General features: G+C 33.4%; 1 protein-coding gene across 2 annotated transcripts in view; it reads right to left on the bottom strand.

Annotated features, from left to right (window-relative positions):
• LOC132697477 (growth factor receptor-bound protein 10-like) overlaps nucleotides 1–24,748 on the bottom strand; it is a 136,308-nt gene extending 111,560 nt beyond the window's left edge. The window contains exons 1-6 of one of the 2 annotated variants that reach the window (XM_060663043.1): nucleotides 24,730–24,748; nucleotides 24,388–24,506; nucleotides 23,222–23,390; nucleotides 12,539–12,666; nucleotides 11,664–11,762; nucleotides 10,775–10,957 (exon numbers count right to left, since the gene is read on the bottom strand). In XM_060663043.1, coding sequence (XP_060519026.1) covers nucleotides 10,775–10,957; nucleotides 11,664–11,762; nucleotides 12,539–12,666; nucleotides 23,222–23,390; nucleotides 24,388–24,459 — 651 coding nt within the window. In that variant the 5' untranslated portion in view covers nucleotides 24,460–24,506; nucleotides 24,730–24,748. Of the gene's footprint in view, nucleotides 1–10,774; nucleotides 10,958–11,663; nucleotides 11,763–12,538; nucleotides 12,667–23,221; nucleotides 23,391–24,387; nucleotides 24,582–24,729 lie in introns of those variants that run through there. The other variant, XM_060663042.1, reaches the window with a different exon arrangement.
• Between the last annotated feature and the right edge of the window lie 665 nt (nucleotides 24,749–25,413).

The following is a 25,413-nucleotide window of genomic DNA, read 5'->3' on the forward strand; positions in this document are numbered from 1 at the left end:
CAGCGACGCGGCCGCTGACAGTTCGTCATTTTTCAGTTTGGTTGTGGTATTTTTTTGGAAAGTATACTCCCAGGATATACTCAGATCCCATTTTCATATAGAAAACAATCTAGGTGTGTGAAAATCGCTGTGAAAAAAAAATGGCGCAAAATGTAGGTCACGTGAATGCGCGGAAAAACATTTAGCTTCTGTACGAAAATGTCATAGCCACCTTATATGTATCAATTTTACGGTATTTATATTGACGAATGCAAAAAACAAAATGTCGAGATGGGACGACTTTGAGACAAAAAAAAGCGCTAAAACTTATCTAGTTTTAAGCATCTGCGGCTTAAATATCAGACAGTTTTAAAGTGAAAAAAAAAATATACCGGAACAATTTACTTTCTATAAAAATCGCCTGTCGGAAAGTATGACGTCACTCTTGCATGCGGACAATAACTCGTTATAAAGAATAGGCAACCAAAGAAATCGTCGGCGGAGTAATAAATTTCCTGAATGGTTGCTATTTTTCTTGGAGCTTTCGCGGGCTCTGAATGAGAAATAACCTCCATTCTCACGTCGAACAAGGAAAAAGTCTCGAAAACCCGTATAAAAATATCGAGGAATGTTTGCGCTACCAGAGGCAACTATTCCAGACGTGTGTTTTCGGTATCGTCCTACTTGAAATTTTAGAAAAAAAATATTTAAGCAATATGAATAATAACAATATTGTACAACATTGTAGATAATGTAGATTGCAGATAGAGCTGAATATTTTGAAATTATTTTAATTTTTCAGGAATATCTGGTTATTTCGATTTGACAAAATACTATTTTCGAAAAATAACAATAATATTTTTATTATTTCATTATTTATCTAATAAATACTGAACATTAACTGAGAACCTACCTAACTAAGCTATTCCACTGAGAATCCGAAAGGTGGCGCAGTGTTTTGGTGAATTTTATAACCCCTTCAAATCGATTCGTTTCTTCGCTATAAAATAAAACTCACTCCGCAATATTGCATTTGAAGGAAATTATTTAAATTGAAATCCAAAACGAGGTTGGCATAAAAACGGTTGAAAGAATATTCCAATTTCCTTTTACAAAATGGAAACGTTGTGCTTTCCTCCTCAAGTCCCCTTCTAGTTTTCCATCACGAGCGATGTTCGAATTCGTTTAAATTTTATATAATATCCCAAACCGATGAGACATCGCGCCGTATCGAATAATTGGCGTTGAAGAAAATTGAAAAATCAACATGATGAACGCTCGAAACGTGTAAACAAAAATTGTGGATTGTATTCAGCCGTGCAGGAACATTTTCAATATTTCCGTAATCTTCTACAAGTGATCGTACAATAATATATAATATACAAAAATTGCAAAAGTAGTTATGGCAATTTTAAAATTGAAATTAGAGCAAAATTTTTCTTTAAATGTGGATTATATTTACAAGAAATAAACGAAAAAGTTGAATTTTTCTCAAGAGCATTAAAAAAATTGTCCCTCTGACCAAACCAGCCTATAATACATTTTCAATATTGTATTTCTATTTTAATCTCTTTCAAAAAGGAGGATATTTATAGATTACAGAATAAGGCAATGCGGGTAATTTTAGCATGTAATATTTAAAAAAAGCCCATAGGATACCTTGCAGTACGAGTGGGATAGAAATGACGAACATGTTATTTATCTTTTAGATCAAAAATAATATGATATCTTAGTACCTTGCTAAATGTACATCGTTAGAAAGTTACATTTGCATTCATATAACATTAAGAAGTAAAATTTTATTATTAATCTGGCTAAAACGGCAGAAATATAGAAGCTTAGTGCTGGAAACCTAACCAATATAGATTGCGGCGGTTTAAAAGAAATTTAATACAGGGTGGTCGTAATTGGAATTGGAAAAACCTATTTCTGAAGTAAAGTTAATGTTAAGCTTTCGATTTTTAAGAAACATTTTACTGTCTACTTTAAAAAAAAAATTCAAGCCACATCGTACCAGAAAAATCTACCAATTTCATGAAAGGGAAGCCGGTAGAAGAATATCATTTTACAACTGGTTTATTTTTATTTATTTATTTTATTTTTATTTTATGTGACGTCTTTTTGAACATATTATGCACGACCTATTAATATATAAACAAAAAATGCCCTATATTTCTGTTCCGTATCACAGGTACTAACAAATTTATATGGCTGAAAATGGCTGGACACAAGCATTTTTTTAAGACCATATAAAATAAGAATTTTGTATTCGTTTATGAGAAAACGGAATAATGTTTTTATCCGAATCCAAAAAAAGAGCAAATTTTTATAGGAATCCAATGTAACTATTGACTCTCTAGGGTGACACTTGCTGTACCAACTGCTAAGAAGAGAGTTTTCAAGAAAACCAGACAGACCGCTCCAGAAAGGTTACTATTTCTAAAAATATTTTTTAAAAATGATTTGACTTATGTGTTAGTCAAATAGCACTGACACAAGTAATGGTCATTTCTCGTTGTTTATATAGTTTTTACATTTATTTTCAAGTTATTTTATTTGGAAATACTCCATTTCTATTTAAATCAACAGCAAAATTAAACCAAAACTCAAATTAAAACTAATTGTTCAATAAACCTATTGAATTTTATGAATTATATTAACGAAACGGGTCAAGTGATCATTGGTCCTTATGCCTGATATGACATTCTTAGTATTGAATAATTAATTTGTTGAGAAAATAGCGCAAGTAAGTAATAATAATGTGATTTGGTGTTGTTCATAGACTAATAACAGTTAATGGACATAATCACATATTTTTTTATTTTTTTAAGATGACCTTTTACTAGTGTTAGAGCAAAAAAACTCGCAAAAGAAAATTTTCCATATCCATCCTTCCTTAACCGTTCAGGATTCAGCCTTGCCGTAGCGTCTGCATGTGATAAATAAGGAACGCTATAGCAACAGTATACGTTAAAAAATATATATTTAACTGTTTTTCTACTTATAATTGAAGCCCACTATTACATCAGAAATTGGTAATATGTATTAGAAAATAACATTATTACGTTAGTGGGTAGCCAGGAATTTGTGTCCCATCCCACTTATTTGCCGACTACCCTGTTGTAGCGGGATATCAAATAATAGCAACCAATTCGCGACTTTGATGTTTGATGTTGCCCAATGTATTGTATGTATTTTTTGATCATATTCGCAACCGTCGAACAGCGCAGATCATACAGTGCCTCTCTCGCGTTCTTTCTCGCAACCGCGACGAAATCGTTAAAATTTAATAACACCATTAGGCTGAGTTTTATTATCGACTGCCTCGAAATGTTACAAAAGAATTAAGACCGGCGACCCCCCGATTCCCCCCCGGCGCCTTGCAACAGCCGCACAAAAGCCAACATTGGGAAAGGTTTTAACGACGTAGCAACAACCGAAACGACAGTTTGGGATTGTAGCTCGCCGGTTTGTTTCTAACCCACTAAAAAAAAGGACGACAATACGTGACCCTTGCTGCATGAGACGTCCGCCAAATGTATTACGCATTAAACAAATTTGCCTTTACGTTTCATGCTGGTAGCAATTACTAACAATACAATATCCGTGCGTGGTAGGTTAAATTATTCCCGCGGTCTAAAGTGCCAAGTGTTTGTCAACAAACTCCGAACTCCAACGTTAATTCAGAAATTTAAACCCTAACTTCAAAATATGGGGTTAAACTCGATTGCTCTATGGCACAAATATTGATGTTTTTGTTGAGAGTTGCGAAATTCCATTAGATTACTTGAGTTACAAGTGTTGGATATTGCCAGTATAATACGAATGTAAAAATATTAAAATTATCTGATTATAATTAATTAATAATAATAATAATAATAATAATTAATAATCTTAGATAATTCAAAGCTGTCACAAGAAAGAAAATCCTTAATATTGTAACATGCGAGGCGTAACAATTTGTTTTTATAAGTGCATTTGAATTTTGTTTGACTAGCTATCTCCTTCACTTCGATAAGCAATTTATTATAAATATTTACAGTCAAAACAAAAGGACTACTTGATGTAAGAGACAGTCGGTGTATAGGTGTTTTTATGTTAAGATTCGGCCGTAAATTGTGCTGAATATCTGAGTCTCTTGAGAGCATAGAAAGATTAGAGTTGCTTTTTACATAACTTGCACAATTTAGTATGTACATACCAGGAAATGCCAATAAAGAGTGTTCTGAAAATAGGTCTCGACATGAAATTCCACGGCTTAAACAGTATAGTCCGTAAAATGCGTTTCTGCATACTAAAGACTTGGCGGAGCCTCCACGGCAGAACCTTCGTATGACAAAGCAGTAAATAGAGAGTTTCTTGAGAATGTGATCCACCTGTTCGAACCAGGGGAGTCTCGAGTTTATATAAACTCCGAGAAATTTTACTAATAACATCTTATTTAAATCCCGTGTTAAAAAGGTGATCATCTAAGTGTTACTTGTTACTTTCATTTAATATCAATTTGTTAATTTCTGCTTAATGTTTCAATTGCTTAACAGATGTCTTTGTTGTAAAGCTCAGTTGCTCAGACGATGCTATAGAAAAGGTCATCATTTATAAACACTATGAACAATAAAGGACCGAGTAAACTTCCCTGAGGTACACCGCATTTCACTGACCTGGAGTCAGAGAGTAAGAATGGTGTTTAATATAATAGATAAATTGTCTGTATTCTAGGTAGACATCATTTACAAAATTACTAAAAACCATGACACCATAATCCGCTTATTAAACGTGCTCCCATAAAAATGACCCTTGTTTCGGCCTCATCAAGTCTGCCCCATATATATTCGATGTCACCACAACCAATATAAAAATATTCTGCTCAATCTTGCGCAAACCAAATGATATTTGACTCACATTCTTTATATAAAGTACAGCTTTAATCTACACACATCTAACACAAGAGAGTCTTTTGCCCCACCACATTACATTCTTTGAATTTTGGGAAATTTTGAAAATCCTTCGCGACCTCAACCAAATTAACACTTTCTTCTAGCATTAAAATCCCTGAATTTTGCTCAATCAATTTGAAATATCAAAAATTATCAACCGACCTAAACCAAATTAAAAACTTTTTTACACTATTTGAATTTATGAATTTTGGGCAACTATGCGCAACCGACCTAACATTTTACGCACATTTTCATCTTAAAATACCTAACGTTTGAGCAAGCAACTTACACCATCATTAGTTATAGTTATTTGTCTTCAAATCTATCTGGACAACCTGTTTTTTTTTTGCGGAACCGACCAATTTGGATAAAATGGTATGTGAACTAAAATCTGCATTAAATGAACTATCCAAGCATATTACTTTTAATAATTTAACTCATATTCTAAAAGGTGCTCTGGGTTATGTGGGTTCCGATTTGGGTTTAGGCCATTTTAGGGCATATTCGTATAGGCACAATAACCTCTGGGTAGAATAAGATGATGAAATTTATTCATTCAGGTCATAAACTTTTGGAATGTCATAATTTTCCTCATGAAAGTAGACAAAATGTAATATTGGTTGTGCAAAATTGAGAGAACCTAATGGTACACGAAAGTTTAATTTGATTCAGGCAGAGACGGGTGGGGGGATTTTCAATTTTTGGAACAACTTTCCTCAAGGTGCGCAAAATTTGAAATTGGTTGTGCAAAATTGTGAAAAGTTAGTATTTTATTTTAAAAATGTGCGCGAAATTTCGTTTGGGTTGTGCAAAATGTCCGCGTTATTTAATAACTGTTTATGGTGGTATCGACATCAAAATCGAAACTGTGAGTTTTAGAGAATCTTAGCGAGATGGAAAATTGTTGAAAACTCTGACTCATGATTAAATAATTATAACCTTAAGTAAAAGCTTTCATCTGTTTCTGATGGTATATTGAGAAATTTTAAATTTCTTATTAATTTTTCGAATCCTTTTTTGCCAGTGTTACACAATTGAGTCCTCTGGAATGTAATGGAATGGATTAAAAAATCATACTACCAATATTATTAATAAGTTTTACGAAGCGACCTACTATTTGGATATGCTTTTTATATTAACGTTACGAAGATGCAGCGATGGTGCAAGTTAATTTTAATTAGATTCGGACCGAAATTCATTAGTTTTAAAAATAAATTTCGCCTGCTGTAAACAGCACAGGCACTTATCGCCCATATTATTTATTCGACTGTTCCGGTCAATTATACAGGGTAATCATGTCAAGAGTTATGTTTATAGAGGTCACTTGTTTCAACCGAACAAGCATTATACGAATGGGAAGTATAGTCTAATTTTTGTGTTTATTTTGAAATCCGCTATTAATTTAAAAATTAAATCAAATACATGCAACCTTCCGTCTGTATTTTTTCAAATTTTTCTCATTATATTACACGTTGGCAGACGTTCTCTTTCAAAAATTGGGTTAAACAATCTGATCTAATAGAAATAAATACAAAGCGAAAAAAGCCTACAGAAAACTTGCCATTTTCATGATACACGAGTCACACTGTGCAGTGTATATTATTCATCTACTTCTTATTATTATTTATAATACGTCTAGGACCTGTTTTAGTCAACGCGCCGGTCCACCTCTTTCTTGCTCGACCACGACTTCTCTTTCCATAAGGGACGTTGTCATTAATCTTTCTCACCAACCGGTCTTCATTCATTCTAAATACATGTGCACTGCACTCTGCCCTCCTCCGTTGAAACCATGGGCTTACTTTCTGAATCTTGCACTTATCGAATTTACTCAACTTTTTACGCAAACCTCAATTATGTTTGATTATGTCCACATATTCGCCATTAAGTATTTAGCAAGGGTAAGCAAAGGCAAAGGCAAGCTCGATAGCGTTGTTTATATTTAAAAATCAACTAACCAATATAACGTAACCCTTAAAATGACTTTTTATAATATTCTTCCATCTCCCACATTAAATTTTGCAAAAGGGTTTATTTGACCGTCCTATATATGCGCAGAAGCATCCCGTTCTATTATTTGTCGATCCGGTAACGTATTACGAAACACTCCATTACGAATGCAACTCGGATAACGTGGATGAATCAGCTGTTGGTTCGGCGACGGTCGGGCGAGTTCTGTTTCTTGGTCTTTTTTTCGGGCCCCCCTATAATGGCTTCACAAGGCCAAGGTCAGCATTATATGCAGCTTTAATGCGCATTTCAAGTTCACGGTCAGGACCGAGTATTATCTGCACATTTTGGTCGACGTTTAGACCTGACTTTTATAATAAGTACGATCACTTAGTTTTGGTTATATTCGCGATGTCTTTTGTATTTTAATTGGGGCTCCAACCTTGAACAACCGAGTTCTAACAGTTTCAAGATGGCGTTTGTCCCGCTTGTCGCGTCCACACACGTCGTCAAAAAACTGTCACAGAATTTGTGGATCGTATTATTTTAAGTATAATAGTCAATTTTAAATCTAATTAGATTTAATTTTATATTTAATTACTTTACTAAATTATCATAGTATCGTAATATTCAGTTCTAGAGAACATTTTGAAAACCAAAATTAGTAAATCCAAAAACTTTCTCTCTCTCTCTCACACACACACACATACATACACACACACCCACGCCTAGGTTGACAATTTGTACGCAACCTCATTATTTTGCTTTTTTGTTTTCATGTTAAAATGAAAATTAGTGCCAGGTGTTTTTTCTTGGCATTATACAATAAAAATATATTGTTATGACTTTTAAATTATGTGTTTATTGTATGTTTTGTATCGATACAGATCGATAAATACGATAACATACGAAAAAACTAAGTTTAACATATTTCAAAATTTCATTTCTGGTTTTGTCCGTAAGTATCGGGTCGATCCTATTATATCTAATGAAAATTTGTCTAGCATTTACTAAATGACTTTTTTTAAAACTCAGCCTAGATAATGCTAATGATGTAAACCCCTGTGTGTCCAATTTATAGCAAAATGGCAAAATTCTTCGTAAATTCTGAATTATAACCCATTGAAATTTATCATGTTAGTCACACCCACATTTCTTCAAGGTCAAATACTTTACTAAACAAAAACAAACAAAAAGATGAGTCCTGCCATAAAATTTTCAAGTTAACGTTAAAGAAACAACTAAAAGTATTGTAACAGTTGACGTGTATGTATTGTATTGGTACAGTCAAATGGCAAGCTTAGAAAACGACCTGTATAGCAAAAAATCGCAAAAATCGAAGTTTGGATACACTATAATTTTTGGGATTCTGTAAGTTCGTACTCTCGAAAAAATTAGATGTAATTTACCTTAGAAACAGTGAACAAAACACTTTGCTATGATAACATAAACTCTAAATTAAACCGAAAAACTTTTAAAATATTTTATTCGACGGAACACCGTAATCGAAAGTCTTAATCATAAATAATTTACTCTTGTCCAAACTCAGAGTAATATAAGTCAAGATGTTACAAAATCGTCCCCACATGTAAAATTTTCTAAATAGAGTGTTATGGAAAAAAAATATTTTAAATAAGTATATTTAACGTACACAAGATTATTTCCATCTCAACTTTTACTTGTTCAAATATGCGAAAATTCGAATATTCACGATTGTTTAAAATTTAAATTAAATCTAAGCCGGGTTGCATATGAACGATCAATTTCTCCAAAGGTTAAAGATTTTATAAAAATGAAAAATGCAGTACATTTTTTTACGACGATCGAGCGGAACAATAACGATAAAAGTATTGCCAGATTTATCGACAGCCGTAACTTATTGCTTGCGCATTTTGACGAGATGAAATGAGTAACCAAGGCGGATCGCCAGACGTCTGCTTCGTGTAATGCAAATCTGTTCCGTGCAGCCGCCAAAACTACCGGATGCACCTTCATTTGACTTTCATATTTTTAATGGATCGAAAGAAAAAAAAACTCGACGCGCTTGTTCGACTAAACTTCTCGAGAATGCAAGGTCGAACATTCTGTACCGTATCTACCCCGTAGGAAGTTTTAAATTAAAATAAAAAAAAGTATTTTCTCTTTCTATTCTCACATTTAATAAGGCGGTTAATGCCAAAATGTGTTAAATTATAACCCGCGTGATACATAACAATATATATTGAAGTTCAAGAATGTTTATATGTGCAGCAAACTAATGTTATGGAAAAAAAATTATATATATCTTTTTTCTTTTTCCAACAAAACCTGTTTCGTTTGCCTGGGTTAAATTTTTATTTATATTACAATTACTAATCGTTTTTTTCTACTCCCATCTGCAAAATACCTAATTACAAACCGATTTAGCGTGCGGGAAGCGTTATTTTTACGGGATCTCTATTTTACCGGATCAGTTTCGTTTCCCACGGATCCGAGCCACTTCGGACATTTTCGGGATTTTACCGCACGGATTTGGGAGCAATCGGATCTTTTCGGAGATATTGCCGCATGGTTTGTCAATTTTGACGGTATTCGTGCTGCAAAAATGTACCCAACAACTAATACACCGAAAAATGTTATGCAACATATAAGACAATTTAAATATTACGTGCTATAAGCCACAATTAAAATCTAGTGGACCAGTCGGTAAGTAAAGTAACATTTATAATTTAAGTTTCCCACAGAAATTTTACATACCCTTCGCACGGACTTTAGTGGTTTTTATATTTTATATATTTATATGTTGCAAGACTAATTGTACCATTTTCAAATATATATGTCTCGTCAGTACAAAAAAAAAATTGAAGGTTAGGACGTGCTTTTTCTTGCTTATACGATCCTGGAAATTAAATCCTCTTAAAAGTTCTATCCTTTCTTCTTCTACTTAATGATCAATTGTAAAAGTTAAATAAACAACATAACGTTTTAAAATTGTGTTTATTACGTTGTTTATATGAAATATCCAATAATACATCTCTCTCTGTCTAACGTACACAGTTAAAAAGAGACAACAATAGCAGAACCGATCGGAGCGATAAACGAATAATTTTAATGACAACTAGTAAATTGTGATTTTTTTCGTGACGGTTGTAGAAAAAGTATAGTATGCAACACGTTTGATAAACTCTTTATCTCACTCGTTTATTAAGTACTCGCTGCGCTCCGCTCCGCTCGTGCCAAATAAACTCGTGAGTCAAATATAATATACTAACATAATATAATAATATATAATAATAATATAATCACATACAAATATAAAAACAAAGTCTCTGTACATAATACAGTACCCATAATTGAAATATAACATTACATAAAACTGATACTTCCGAAAATGAATTTTGAGATATTCTCTAAGCTGTAAGCTGTTAAGTTAGTTTAAATTCTTAAATCTTTTAATTTTATTGGTAGTTTAAGGTGGTCGGAATTAGTGGTGTCTTTCTGTTCGGAAATAAGGCATAACAAAATAGACTGGCTCCGCAATTCCATAATATACAATTTAATAAAATATGGTTTTCCGACAACGGTATATCCCATTACTCGTACTAATTTGGTCTCTAGCGAAAATACTCCACACGGATGAGCAGTATAACCCCAAATTGCTAGACCATACATAGGAACATTTGAAAAGAAAAGGAAGTGCTGCCATTAGCACGGAATTATGCACTAGTCCCTTCATTTATCTCCGCATTACATCAGCGGTTGTATAAATGGATGTTACATCAACCTAGCTGGCACTAGTTCTAAGTTTATATATTCATTGTGGTAACAACTTATTTGGTTTGGTTATATACTCCACAATATTTATAGTTAAGTGCTTTGGCAATATAGTTTTGCTTTTCAAAAGGTTCGTAAAAAATAATGCAACTTACCTCGCTGTCGAATTGCTCGTCTGTCATGTAGTAACATTTGGTGACAAGGTGCAAATTGTTACCCATATAAAACTTCTTATTTCTCAGCAGGCAGCTTCTGGGCACCCAACTGCCTCGCTTGTTACGATACAAGAGCTCGGAGGCAAAAATTGGATTGGCTACTTCTGGATTTAACGGTTCATCCTACCACAAGAAAAATAAATCAATCTAAACAAATCACTACAAATCAGTATTGTTCCTATGAAAGTTTCCGACTGCTAAAACCACTTCGAATTTAAATTTTACGAGAGTTTGCGAACGGTTGGCGAAGACATTTAAGTTCAATGTTCCTAAATTTAGATATTTTGAAATAATGTAACGCAAAAAATCGTGCATCTGTGAGTAAACAACTAATGATCAATTAGTTAATAACAGCAGACGGTTAGGTTTGCTTAACTTAACCCAAACCGCAATATATTTTATTTTTAGCGCGATTTAGAGTCAATACAACACTAAAACTTTTTCAGCTTCAAGTACAAATGTTTAAAGTAAATTCTTCAGTCCTGATTTTTTTCATTTTATGCACTTTATCCACACATGGCAGTCAAAACTATGTCTCGTTTAATTACCAATTACGATTTTATATCCGACACACAATAATATTGGTTATATTGTAGCAGATAATTAAAAGCCTAAAATAATGTGTCAATAATCTAGTTACTGGGGATTACAGTTATTATGGGCGATAACAGCAACATTTTTTCGAAAAAAAGAAGAATGCAATTTTCATAATGCGATCGAAACTTTCAGCAAATTAAAACCACTAAAATTCGCTTGTTTAGCAATACATGCAAGACATATTAATGTTCGCGTTATCTTAATACTAAATATAAAAGAATATTAAACTTACCTCAGTTATTAGAAAATTTGGATCTGCGATTTGGACAAATTTAGGCGGTTCGTCAAGACGCGGATTGCATTGGACTTGGTCTTTTCTTATGAAGAAATTCTGAGAATAGAAAAAATATATTTTACAAAAATAAACCGAAGATCTCTGCACTATATGTTCTATATGTTTAATAAACTATAAGATTTTTGAAATAATTTTAATTTAAAAAGTAAAATTTATTATTATTATTTATTGTGGCAACCATCCAAAAAATAAGCTAAAAAATAGAAACGCACAATCAAAGGTTTGAAAGAACTAGAATTTGCATTGAACTTTTTCCGTGGTTCCACTGTATGAAGAATCTATTGCGGCGGCATCTATTAATCAGCGGTTGCACTATTAAAAAATTTCTCAATACCACTGGTGCGCCATCTGCTAGTGAATTTCCAAACCATAACGAATGGAAATAAAAGCGGACTCTACACGACGTCAATGTTAATGTTAGTTAAAGTTAAGTTAGTTGGCGCTAGATGGCGCCCACTATCGATATAAAAATGTGCTCTTAATGATTCATTATTACACTTATTATTAAAGACACCCAATATTAACAGCTAATGTCACTACCACCGTGCACAATATTTCACAATAACAAGAATTTAAATGAAATTAAATGATAGGAATTTGATTATTACACTGCTTGCTTGACTTCCTTGCTGTTATTGGAATTTACACGTCAACGTTTCGGTTGACGTCTATTCTGTTCATGGGGAAAGAGATCAATCGAAACGTTGAGATATAATTCAAACGAACATACAAAAATGTAAATTTTTGTTAAAAAAAAAAATTCGGATTAAAAAAATCTACTACACAAGCTAGGTATCTCTTACAGCACTTACTCCGGACTTTTTCAAAAAATTGTATCGGTATTCGCTTCGTTGATATCCGAATCTAAAAACTTCGGTCCTGAATGCCTGCTGCTGAACAAAAAGCTTCAGTACCAACTCGTGGTCTTCAATCGGTCGTTCTGTAAAGCAAAAACTAATTTTATATTTCTTATTTATTTATAACGAAAGGTATCGTTTCAGGAGACCAATCGGTATCAGTTCCGCGCGCTTCGAACTTATCGATAAAACCAATATAATTTATTGGCAAACATTTGGTTCGTGCATTAGGGCGTAACAGTGTACCATGACACTCTGATATTACTGAGCAAATATTAGAGTGTAATGTCCTGGATATACCATTCAATTTAGACCATACAAAAATACAAATTTAAATTTAAATGCTAGCTTTTTCAAAAAGCGTACCTTTAGTGGCAAAATTTGCACCGAAAAAATTTATGGTTACGAATATGCACAGGGCATCACATTAAAGAAAACTGTTTAAAAATTTGATATTAATTATTAAAGAAGTAAATAAAACATATTTTTTGGAAAGTATGCCCATCAAAATCATAGCTGTTGTGGACCTACATATAATACCCAATATTTTATCATCAAATTAGAAAACTTTAGCATCTTGTAAGTTTGTAAAAACTGCCGTACTGTACTTTTTCTACGACCATTAGATTTGGGACATTTTTTTAAAACAGTACAAATACATTCGTCAGTGAGAGACGCGTGACTTGGCCATTAGAAACATCCGACCAAACATAGATCAAATATCACTTTATTTAAACAGATGTAAGATTAAGATTAGTGGCGATTATTTATACTTATTCTACACACGTCAAAATAAGTTAATAATTAACATCTATTTAATACTTGGTATGAGCGGAACAAGTTGTTTTGTTTTATGAAAAACATCATATTGGTGAGCTGCAAGAAACCCAATCATATAAATGCAATGTTAAATGATTATATAAATCAAAACAAAAAAAAAATATTTTAAACTAATGGAGCTTATCTATAGCGGTCAACATAAATACTTCTCGTCGCTGAACCGCTTTTTCTATAACAGGACATGGCGGCAGTTAAAAAATTGATATCAATAAGCCAGCGAAGCTTTTAAGTGGATGGAATTACTTTATTAGATTAAACTTGCCAAATGTCGTAGTTCAGAAGTTAATCTAAAATTTATTGGGGTGATGCTTTATTTACAACCGTATGCTCTTTGATGCCGCCCACTCAACCCTAGATTATTTGGATAGTGGCGTTAAAATAGAAGCGCGCGATATTGAAAAATATCGAACGCGTTTTCTGGATATTTTCTATGTAGTTAGGCATTGATGGAATGAATTTAAATAAAAAAACACGAACTATGAACCCTATAAACAAATAAAAGCATCCTGTATATTATTATCCAACTCAAATTTCTAGGAATATTTCATATATAATGTTCTATATCCATGTCTAATGGTTTTGGCATACTTAAATTTTTATCTCAAATATGTCATTTGCAGGCCCTAAGAAAGATACCCATTTTTTTTAAAAGGAAATCTTTATTTTTTAATTTGGGTTTAATACTTTGTCGACAACAACCTACTTTAATAGAATTTCTTTCTTTCTTTTTTTAAATGGAAACCCCCAATTTCATAATTTTATCTTATTTGCCATGAAAAATAAAGGTAAATTTTTCTCGAAAGATTGACAAATTAATATTCTTGTATGACGATTTCGCTACGGGTTTTAAGCATATTGTTTTACCTGACAACGAATAAAAAGTCAAGAAGGCTATGATAAACAAAAAAAAATGTCAGAGGCTCTCGGTAAAGTGTAATTTCGTAGTTTTTATTTTTTATTACTCTCAAAAATATGGCTCCATACACTGTTGAAGAGCGCGTAGCTCCACAATGAAGGGCAGTTTTCTGATGTGTATCAAGTTTATCCGAACAATTGCATTCGCTGGGGCAAAAGGGTCTAAGAAGAATAAAACGTAACACTTTATGCACAAAACCGGCATGCATCGCCAATTATGAGTGTCCGAGCGAGTGTCAGCTGCGCTTCGAGGATAAGAAAAGAACAAAGCACGCATTATGCAGACCTCCGGCGGTAGGAAGAATCAAATACTCAAATCTGGGGACCGAAATCTGAGACATTCTTTGCTGAATATGATGGACACGTGAAGACGGTGATAACATAAGGCTGCACCACAATAAATCTTAAATCTACGAATTACGACAAATGAGTAGTAGGCATTAGTTAGTGATCAGTTCTCGAACATCACCAGCATATCTCGGGATCTTCAGTTTTACGTATTTAGTGACCACATTTTCAGCAAGAGGAACAAAATATAAACTTGAAATATTTTAAATTTCAGTAACTGAGCAGAAAAGAGTAAACAATTTATAAATACTAGTACTGGGCTTAATAATTCAATGTTTTTGACAATTCTTTAAAAGTGCTCTCTATTATTATATTATAAATATATGTATAATATATAACGAATATTATTAAATTGTTTTACCAAAATACAAAATTATAAACTCTTACATATAGTTTGTAATAAATGCACAATTTTTCTATTAAATAATTCTAAACTTTTACTAGTATTTTAAAAACCTTGTTTAAACATTTAACCATATATGAAATTACTGGTCTAGATCTGACTTTAAAACGGTGGAAAATTACGATGTGCGGTAAAAAACAAGTAAAATTGGATTATTTTATTATTGAATGAAAAAAGAGCATTTAAAACTGCATAATAGATGACAATTTTGTAATTGAATAATATATTCAATATATTTATTACATAATTATTTTTTTGGTTTCATGAATATAATTAGCTGTATATTTTAGTTGTAATTAAATGCTAAAGTTAAACACTCTGTTAAATGGTTGAGAACTAGCACATTGACTTCCTTGTGGGAAGTCTTATCAGTCGTTACAATGTTAAATTGCTTAACTGGAAGCAGGAATTTATCGAACTGACCATCATTTGCGTATGTTGATTAGGTTTCTCGGCATTTCATAAATGACTCATTTGGATAGACTGGCAGTGGGTATTACATTGTGAATTGTGAATATATTATGCAAGTGAATTTGCATCCTGTACTTTTTCCACAACCCTTAGTTTTTGGGTACATTTTCGCAAAACAACACGAATGCATTCACTGGCATGACCATCAGAATTGACAAACGTCAAAATTCAAAGCGTGGGAAATATTTTCGAAAACATCCGATTGCTCCCAAACCCGTGCGGCAAAATCCCGGAAATGTCCGAAGTGGCTCGCATCCGTGGGAAACAAAACTGACGTGGTAAAGTGACGCTTCCCGCGCGCTAAGTCGGCGTGTAAATAGGCACTTCACATACGGGGGTAGAAAAAAGTGTTTTCCGGCGAATTATCGTATTTTATAAAAGTTCTAAGTAATAAATATTAAACCAGCTTCAACACGAATCTCAAATCTGACAAACTTCGGTCTGAAACCTTGATCAAAATTAGACTCTCAATCTGGATTTTTAAATTTGTATATTAATAAATATTCTGTATTCACGTGCGTTAAGAACACTATAGTATTTTTCAAGATGGCATAATTTATATATTATTCCGTTTTCCAATTTTTTGGAAAACTGCTTTTGAGATATTAATATTTTCTGTCAAAAATGACGTTTGCAGAATGAAGAATATTCGTACATCTTTCGCATACGAAACACGCTATAATTTAAAATAGTAACTTTCTGGCGCACACCTAGCGGCTATTAAACAACACTACTGACATTAAACCCAAATTGAAGCGAAAATAAACAAATTGATGTCAATCGGTATCGGGATTGCCGTTATTTACTGTTTGTTTTAGCGTCATCTGCAAACGGTAACGTGCGGTAAACATATACGCAAATAAACTCGTCGTATAATTAGCCGGCCTTTGATCTGATCTCGTTTAGCATATTAAATCACAATGGATGCGACAATTGCCAATTAATAATTCGGCTACGTGTTATCAGTTTAAACTGATTTTCGGCTACAAAGTTAATGTTACGTCATACCTGACTTCGAGATTTATTTCTTTCATAAACTCCTTTTCGATAAAGAACATATAGTTATTTAATTTATGTATTTCTTATAATATTTACTATCAAATTTTTAGAGGACGATATTGTCATTGTCATTTTCTGTCATAAACGCAGCCTTAGAAGGGGGTAAAGATATTTTTATACAATATTTTTATACTTTTCGTTGCATCTTGTCTTTTTTAGTGAGTGGGTAGAATTTGACATACCAAAAATTAACATTTATTTTCGCATTATATGGCTATTGAACTTTCCTTAAAAAAATCCTAATAATTTTGTCGCTAGATAGTAAAAACTTTTCAATTTTTTGAAATTTTGTATGAAGATCTTATATAAAGAGTTTTTTTTAGTTTTAACGAGACAATATTTTCCCAAATAGCAGCTTTTTCAAACGTTAGTAAAGCATTAAATTAATTAATTAATAATCAAAGAGAAAATAATAGAAAAACCTGAAACGCAAAAATTTTCTCTCTCATCGGAAAGCAAAAATTCCAAAGTAATAATAACACCATGTTTCGAATAACAACAATACTCGTAGGCATGTTGGTTTTCAGTAGTAAAAAATACGACAAATTTAAGGTGTAATTGTCATTTTAAAATAACAATTGATATCCATTTTCTGATCTTGTGAAATATGTCAAATTTTGCACAAGTAATGTGGCATTTTGGCAGTTTTGCTCAAGACGAGTTTGTAATTCACTGATAAAGTATTAAATTGGTTAAATTGGTTAATTGGTTAAGTTGCGCAAAGAAATTTTGAATTTGAATACTGACTTTTTCTCCGCCCGATTAAATGAATGTTTATCTGCCTCTTATTCCGATTCCGTCGTTGTTGATACCAATATTTTTTTCTAAAATACTAACTAAATTTTAGTATTGACCAAAAATAAGCAAAAGAAATCTTTATTTCTATTTTTTTCGCTTATAACCTTGTAAGCGGGCACTTAATAAGATCAAAATGATTACAATTCCACCGACATTATTATGCCGGTATATATGTATTTAAAACCACAATATTCTGACAAAACGTCAACTGCAACGCGCGTTAAATCGACAAAATATGGTGGTGATCTCACAAGCACCACCTGCCACTGAGCAGGTCCGCTCCAATTACCGAAATGAACTGGAATAGCAGTTAGTTATACGGCATTTTAATCAATGATTGAAATTATATATAAAACATTTTAATTTTTTGTGTTTTTGATCTGAGGATTTTGATTTCAATGTTTAACCATTATTAAAAAATTAACAGAATTTAAAAAAATGCAAGAATATTATATTATATTCTAAAAAACGTCACATAAAAAATGTCAAAAACCATAAGTAAAAAATATATGAAGTCGCTATTATTACCAGGGTCTTCATATTTTTTATTGCTTAAGTCCCCAATTTTTCCAATTTTTATTCCCATAATAAAAATTCAGCTCTCCTGACACAAATAGAATTCAATTTTGGTAGGTTTGGTCACTCGACTGTTGCGCGACCAACAAGGGTTCGATGTGAATACAATGCAAAATCTTGAATAGACTTGTGTCTAAATATAGACCTCTAGCTTCATGAAATTCTGAATAAATAATAGTAACAGCTCTTAATATTTCCAGGAAGTAACATGCATGGGAAATTTTTTATAAAATGTATCTATTTGGCCTTTCTATATACAACTACGTTTATTTATATAAAATTACCCTTTTGTTTTGTAATAAATAATGTGACACCATAATATTCACCACTTTTTCAAATTTATTAGCACTTTTTATTTATTTTATTACAAATTTATTTATTACATTTCGAATGGTTTCTAGACTTCGTGAAATTTCTTCGTATTGAATAACCGCACTTTCATTTTCTTTTAAAAATAAAATATTTCATCCCCGACTCCTTTTTTAAGATTTAAACCACAACTTCAACAAAGAAAAACTAAAGTTCTCCTTTTGTTTTTGCTCGGTGGGGTGTGCCTAAACTAATAAGCAATATTTCAAAGTAGACTGGATTAAATGAGAAAAGTTGTTTATTCTGCGGAAAAAATCTTTTTTAGATGCAAAGTAGGCAATACGATGAGATGCGAAGATGTGGAGCAGTGACATTTGACTATACAAAAAAAACATATTCTACACGTTTAAATTATAATACATGTTTTCTAAACTTTTCAAAATTCCTTATTCAGAGTTTCATTTTTTACTCTGCATATACGTTCCCTCTTCGCGCCTTCAGCAGTTTTAATGATTAAATGATGCTTGTTTTATTTTACACAAATTTTAATTGAGCATTTTTTGTAAATTATTAATATGTTTTATTATTGTGTTCTGATGACTTTCATAATACAAAGTGCCTACCCAAATAAATATCTTAGCTTTCCTTATAACTTTACAAATCTGATACTGTTTAAAGTGCACTTTATATAAAAACGGGCTTATGTATGATAAATTGGTTAAGGCTTTCGCGGCCCGTTGTTAAGCTATTATCTTCATTCGGGTTTAAAGGCCGTCGTCGATTGGAATTACTTCCTAACGTTTCGCTAGCACGAGTGGCGAGCTTCTTCAGAGGTCCTTCCATCTCCGATGTTGGACGTAGACTGACGATTTCTCCTGCGCAGGTTGTATTTATGCCGATTGGTGGAGGGCGGGGCTTGTTCCGCTTCGGTTGGTTACATCAAGGACTCCACCGACTTCGTGCGCAAGATTCAAGATATCAATATTGAACAAAACGACATCCTTGTGAGCTTCGACGTTGTCTCACTGTTTACCAAAGTACCTCTGAAGAGTTGCTTGGACCTGGTGAACAGGATATTTCCTGTCGATATTTGCAAACTTTTTGAAGTCTGTCTGACCGGTAGCTATTTCGTGTGGAAGGGAAACTTCTACGAACAGGTGGACGGAGTGGCAATGGGAAGCCCACTAAGCCCGGTTATAGCCAACTTATTTATGGAACACTTTGAGGAAAAAGTGATCGAGTCCTCAGAGTACAAGCCAGCAACGTGGTTCCGGTACGTGGATGACACCTTCGTGATTTGGAAACATGGTATGGACAAGCTCAACAACTTTCTGCAGCATCTCAACAGTCAGCATCCCAGCATCCAGTTTACTATGGAGACTGAAAATGACCAACAACTTGCATTCTTGGACGTACTAGTGAGGAAGCGAGGTAACAAGCTGGGCCACACAGTTTACAGAAAACCAACCCATACGGACAGATACCTGCATGCTCTATCCAACCATCACCCAAGTCAAAAGTATGGGGTTATCAGAACCCTGACAGAACGAGCCCGAAGGATTTGCGAACCGGAGAACCTCCAGATGGAACTTGAACACCTAAAAACTGCGTTCGAGGCAAATGGCTACAGTAAGAGGGAGATCGAGAGATCAATGAACTCAAGATCATCAAGATCACGGGATACAGAACAACGACCCTCCACCTCCCACGCATATCTGCCGTATATTCCGAGTGTCACCGACAGGATTGGCAGAGTATTGAAAAGACACGACATCAAAACAATCTTTAAGCCTACAAAGAAGATCCAGCAGACCATCAGGTCAGCGAAGGACAAGAGGGGCTCACTTTCAGCTGCGGGAGTCTACCGCATTCCGTGTTCATGCGGAAAGGTCTACATCGGAACTACCAAGAGATCAATGGGAACGAGACTTAAGGAGCATAAAGCAAGCTGCAGGCTAGGACATACAGAGAAGTCTGCAGTGGCTGAACACGCACTGGGCAGCGGGGAACACAGGATACACTTTGAGAGCTGTAAGTTACTAGCATCGGTCAACGGCTATCACAACAGACTAGTCAGGGAAGCCATTGAGATTCAAAAACACCCACACAATTTCAACCGAAAGGAGGAGACCCTTAGACTCAACCAAATCTGGAACCCGATCCTTAGGAACGCCCGAGCAGTACCGATCGATATCCCGAGACCAACCGAAGCGGAACAAGCCCCGCCCTCCACCAATCGGCATAAATACAACCTGCGCAGGAGAAATCGTCAGTCTACGTCCAACATCGGCGATGCAAGGACCTCTGAAGAAGCTCGCCACTCGTGCTAGCGAAACGTTAGGAAGTAATTCCAATCGACGACGGCCTTTAAACCCGAATGAAGATAATAGGGCTTATGTATGTTTATGGTGGGTGCTTAGAAGTAAAATACAATTAAAAACTATATACTGAGCGAAAGCAACTTCCGTACGTCGTATTACAACGAAAGAGAAGCCTCTAAAAAGCAACGACAGTCAGTTAAACAGCTTAAATAATATTTAAGCGGAAGCTTAGAAAATATGATTATTTATGAATATCGAATAACTTGCCACTAGCATGTTTGCAATACTTTTTAAGCAGCCTGAAATAGTTTGCGGAAGTGATCCTTCCGAACCAATAATAAATTATTAATACCTGGCCATAGATATAAATTTATTTTTAGGATGCTAAATGTTTTTGAAACAAATTTAATGCACGGTTGAATTGGGTTCGCTAGGAATTACGATTTTGTTTCGGTGTGCGGCAAGTTTACGCGGCACACGATCAGCAGAAAATTTGGCTTGGTCTGCACCATAAATATACCTACTGGACACGGTTGACACCGGAGTTTTATTACGATATTATTTGCCGGTGATTGCGGACCTTTCTTTAAAATATTGCGGCATTATTGCGCATTATTTAATGATGTTTTCCGATGTTTTTGAAACTTCGACCGCCATTAGCTGAACAGACCAAAACAACAACGCTGCAGAAAAATATATTGCGGAAATAGTAGAATTAAACGAACTGTGAAGCTAAGGGCCATTTTCACCTCTAAAGTAGGAATAACTAAATTTTAGAAACGGACTAGGGGACATCCAAGCTTTTGTTTGTTGCACGGTAGTCCCTATTATCGGCTTTTCTTTGCTAGGTAGAAGAAGATTGCTAATGCTCCTTTTTCTATTTTTTGCGTTCGTGTAATTAGTTTGATAAATGCCACTTTAGTCACGAGAGGGTAATAAATGAATAACTGAAGAAATTTCTCAACGTGTTGCATATTATATTTACTTTTTTAACTACCGTTGTTTTTGGGTACATTTTTGCATTCGCTAAGTGTTAGATTAATAGTTACAAGTCGGTGCTAAGACTGAGCGATATAACAAAAAATTATAAGAATATTGAAAATCATTCAGAAAATCATAAATTATTCAAAAAAATTATAAGAATATCGAAAATCATTCAGAAAATCATAAATTATTCAAACTCCAAAGGGCAATGCACAAAGCGTGTTATTAAGAATGCTACAAAACTAAGAAAATTGCAACTTCATTGCAATACATTAATTCTTGTACCAAAATGATTAATTCTGACAGGTCCGCAAACATTACCCATACCAAAACGTACATTACGACGCTTATATTGTTCGGACTTAGCAGTGCTCACTGGATTTATAAGCCACAATATATGAGTCGCAGAGAACATGTTCTCTGGCAAACCATTCGAGGAACTATTTGTATAGTTGTATAGTAGTAGTAGTAGTAGCAAGCAAAATAATTGTTTTCTTACACATTTTTGAATCAATTTTGAGATTGGGTTTGGTTAAATAACCATTGGATAGTCGAAACTCCTTAATTTAGTTCTGACCACGGCTAGATACTATATTATATTACTGAAGATAATATTGAAATACTCCATTTGCTAAGAAGGGAAACCACAAAACCTTGACCGATATGTCCTTGCAGGGTGTTTCTTGGTAATTTGCTTTATGGTTTAAGAATGTTACTAAAAGAAGTGCAGTGATTAAGTTATAGCAATGACGTGTGTAACTGACTTGGTATTTTTAAGGAATAAAATTTTTTTAGCCACACAAAATTTATTATTATTCCACGTTCACGTTCAGACAGTGAGATATCTTGGACTCTTTTCCTGCCATTACCTGTATGAGAATACAATTAATATAAATTTTACTGATAATATATATAAAAGTTAACGACGACATCGCATACTCGTATGGCAATGCTAAAAATAAAAATGAAATACACCAAGCTTACTACGTATTCAATTTGACTGTGTATAAGTGTGTTGATAATATAGACAGATGTCAATTTCGCTTACTAAAATTTTAACAATTTTGTGGAATAATTTAATCTATAAAGGAGCACTCGGTATAACATGTGAGATTTTTTTCATAAACAAAACAACGGGTAAATTTGTAGTCGATATATAGAACAAGCGACACGGCCATTTTTGGGCCAGGAGTGTACACAAAGAAGCGTAAAAAATAAATCGAACACTCTTTCGGGAACAAAAATGAGTTTCAAGGACGTCAAAAACACCGGTTCATTGTTCGATAGGTATTTGAAAAACTAATTTAAAATTTCAATTATTACTTTGACCATCAGTTGGTTGCGCAACCTGGCAAAAAAAATCTTTGGGAACAATAAAAGTTAATGTTGCCCATATGCTTATTCAAACGAGACATCAAAAGGTCAAAATAATTTTTTTAAGACATCATCTTTCGGAGGTCAGCTCGTAATTGGGACATAAGTTACCTATATAGCGTGCTTTCGTATTAGTTTAAGTAACTTATTTTGCTATTTTAAGTAATAACTATAATTAAGCTCTTAGTTAAATGGTCGAATCCGCGCATATAAACAATTCACAGAAAAAAAAACACTTACCGACTCTGATATTCCTCCAAAATTCGCTGATGGAATGGTAAACAGTAATACCAGCTTGTTGACGTATAGCTATCTGTTTAGCAACGTCCGTTGCTGTGTCGAGCCAGCCAACTGATATATTGTGCACGTGAAGCTCTTCAACGACCCAACGGTAAAAATTTAGCACTGTCTGAAAGAAACAAAAACAATTAAAATGCAACCCCAAAAAAAATATTTAAAAGTTTCCAACGATTTTTGCAGCTGTTTTTAGTAGGTCTTAAATTTTCAATTTACAGGAGCTAAAAATCATAACTTTGGAGGTATAGCTCTCTCCAACATACCAATCTACCAATAAATTAAATACTAAAAATCATGCTTATATTTAATAATTTAAATTAATTTTAATTTAATGTTATTATTAGTAAAAATTGTTGAGTTGACTAAAGTAACCAAAATTAAGAAAATTCTGAAGTTATGTTTTTCATATTTTTGCTTTATTTATTATAATTATTGGATTTCACTAAAAGAATTTGTGGGATAATTTCTTGATTTGGGTTCTTTTTGTTGTACGTTGTTTTCCTTAAATTTTAAGTTTTTCTATTATTAACAGGGCATAGAATATAATTTTACCTGTTATATTTAGAGAGATTTTTCAAGTGTGATATAAAAGACAATATTTTTCTTCAAACAATTTCGTCTCAAAGGGTTTAAACGAGAATAAAATCTAAAAACAAAACTGCGTCTATTCTTGGGGGTTTTTGCTCCAACACAACTCCTTAAATTTTAAAAACTTAAAAGCTCTGACAAAGCCCGACTCTCGTAGCTATTAAAATATTTGGATTTGGCTCGAACGACAAGAATTAAATTAGCTCTCAAAATTGTATTCTAATTTTGTGAAAATCAAAAGCCTACATGAAGCAATTTACGATGGCTTTATAAAAACTGAAACTCGAGTTATAGACGGCATCATGAGCGTACCAATTAAAATTATTTTACTTATATATCGAAAACTTTTTTGATATGCATACGGAGTCAAGTCACTATAAAAATGTGTTTTTTTACTCCCTCTTTTTAAAGAAACTTCAACAGGTTACTGTGGAAGTTTTGTGAAAAGTGTTGTTTACTTCTTATAAATATTATACGAATGAACCCACGAAACATGCATATTAAGTAATTGAGGAGCTTACCTCTACGCCCGCCCCATCATCCTCCTCCAGTCGATTGTACGAGGTGCCCGATTCACTGGCGTTACGACCCATGTGTTTTCCTTGGGTGCAAGTGTTACACCTCCGACGAAACACCCTATCTGAGAAATTTCTATCGTCAGTCCAAATTGGTCCGCGAAGAATATTAAAAGAAAACCATACATACACTACTTGTAATAACAATTTTGGATAGAATGCAAAACTGACGCAATGTAGGTATTATCCACGAACCGCTATCAAACACTGTTAAACCGCTAACCATTGGTTGGTTAGAATTTGTCGCGTATCGCTTTAAGAGCAATCAAAATTTGAAATCTATATTACCAATCTTTCAGAATCCGTCAGTTTTATTTTTTGAAAATAAATTTCAGTTTCCGTCGAGGCTAGATGTGTTTCTTCCCACTTACAAGTGCAAAAATCTGAAACAAAAGAAACGAAGTTATTAGAGAGATTTTGACATTTGAATTTTTTATATTTGATCATCAGTTTCTTAATGCAAAATAAGACAATGCGTATAAAAAAATGTTGGGTATAAATTGTTGACTTTATTTATACAGAGTGTTAACAGTAAAAAATGATTCCTTCGTTAATTTCAAGACAAAAAGTTCATACAAGTATGGGTCCGCAAAACCCTCGTTTTTGAGATGCGGAGTAATAAATTGCCAATTTGTATTTGAAATAATGTTCATAATTTGGATGTTAATTGGCATTCGGCTTTTTTACATGCGAAATTCGAATATATAACATATATACATACACATACTGATAACATTTTTAATTTAAAAAAATATTTAGCTATCCATTAATACATAAAAGAGGTACACTTTGTAGAAGTCGATATGATGCATGAAATTTTAAATGGCAAAATTTGAAAATTATTTTCATTTTCTTCTTTCATAATTCTACCCATTTTTAAATTATTTCCATTTAATTCATGAGCAGTACAACGGTTAACACTTTCTTACAAATGTTGTTAAGGATGGCCGCTTACGAAAATGTTTCGAATAA

Source organism: Cylas formicarius, unplaced genomic scaffold (genome assembly GCF_029955315.1).
Source record: "Cylas formicarius isolate icCylForm1 unplaced genomic scaffold, icCylForm1.1 PGA_scaffold_1__22_contigs__length_36826433, whole genome shotgun sequence".
Lineage (NCBI taxonomy): Eukaryota > Metazoa > Arthropoda > Insecta > Coleoptera > Brentidae > Cylas > Cylas formicarius.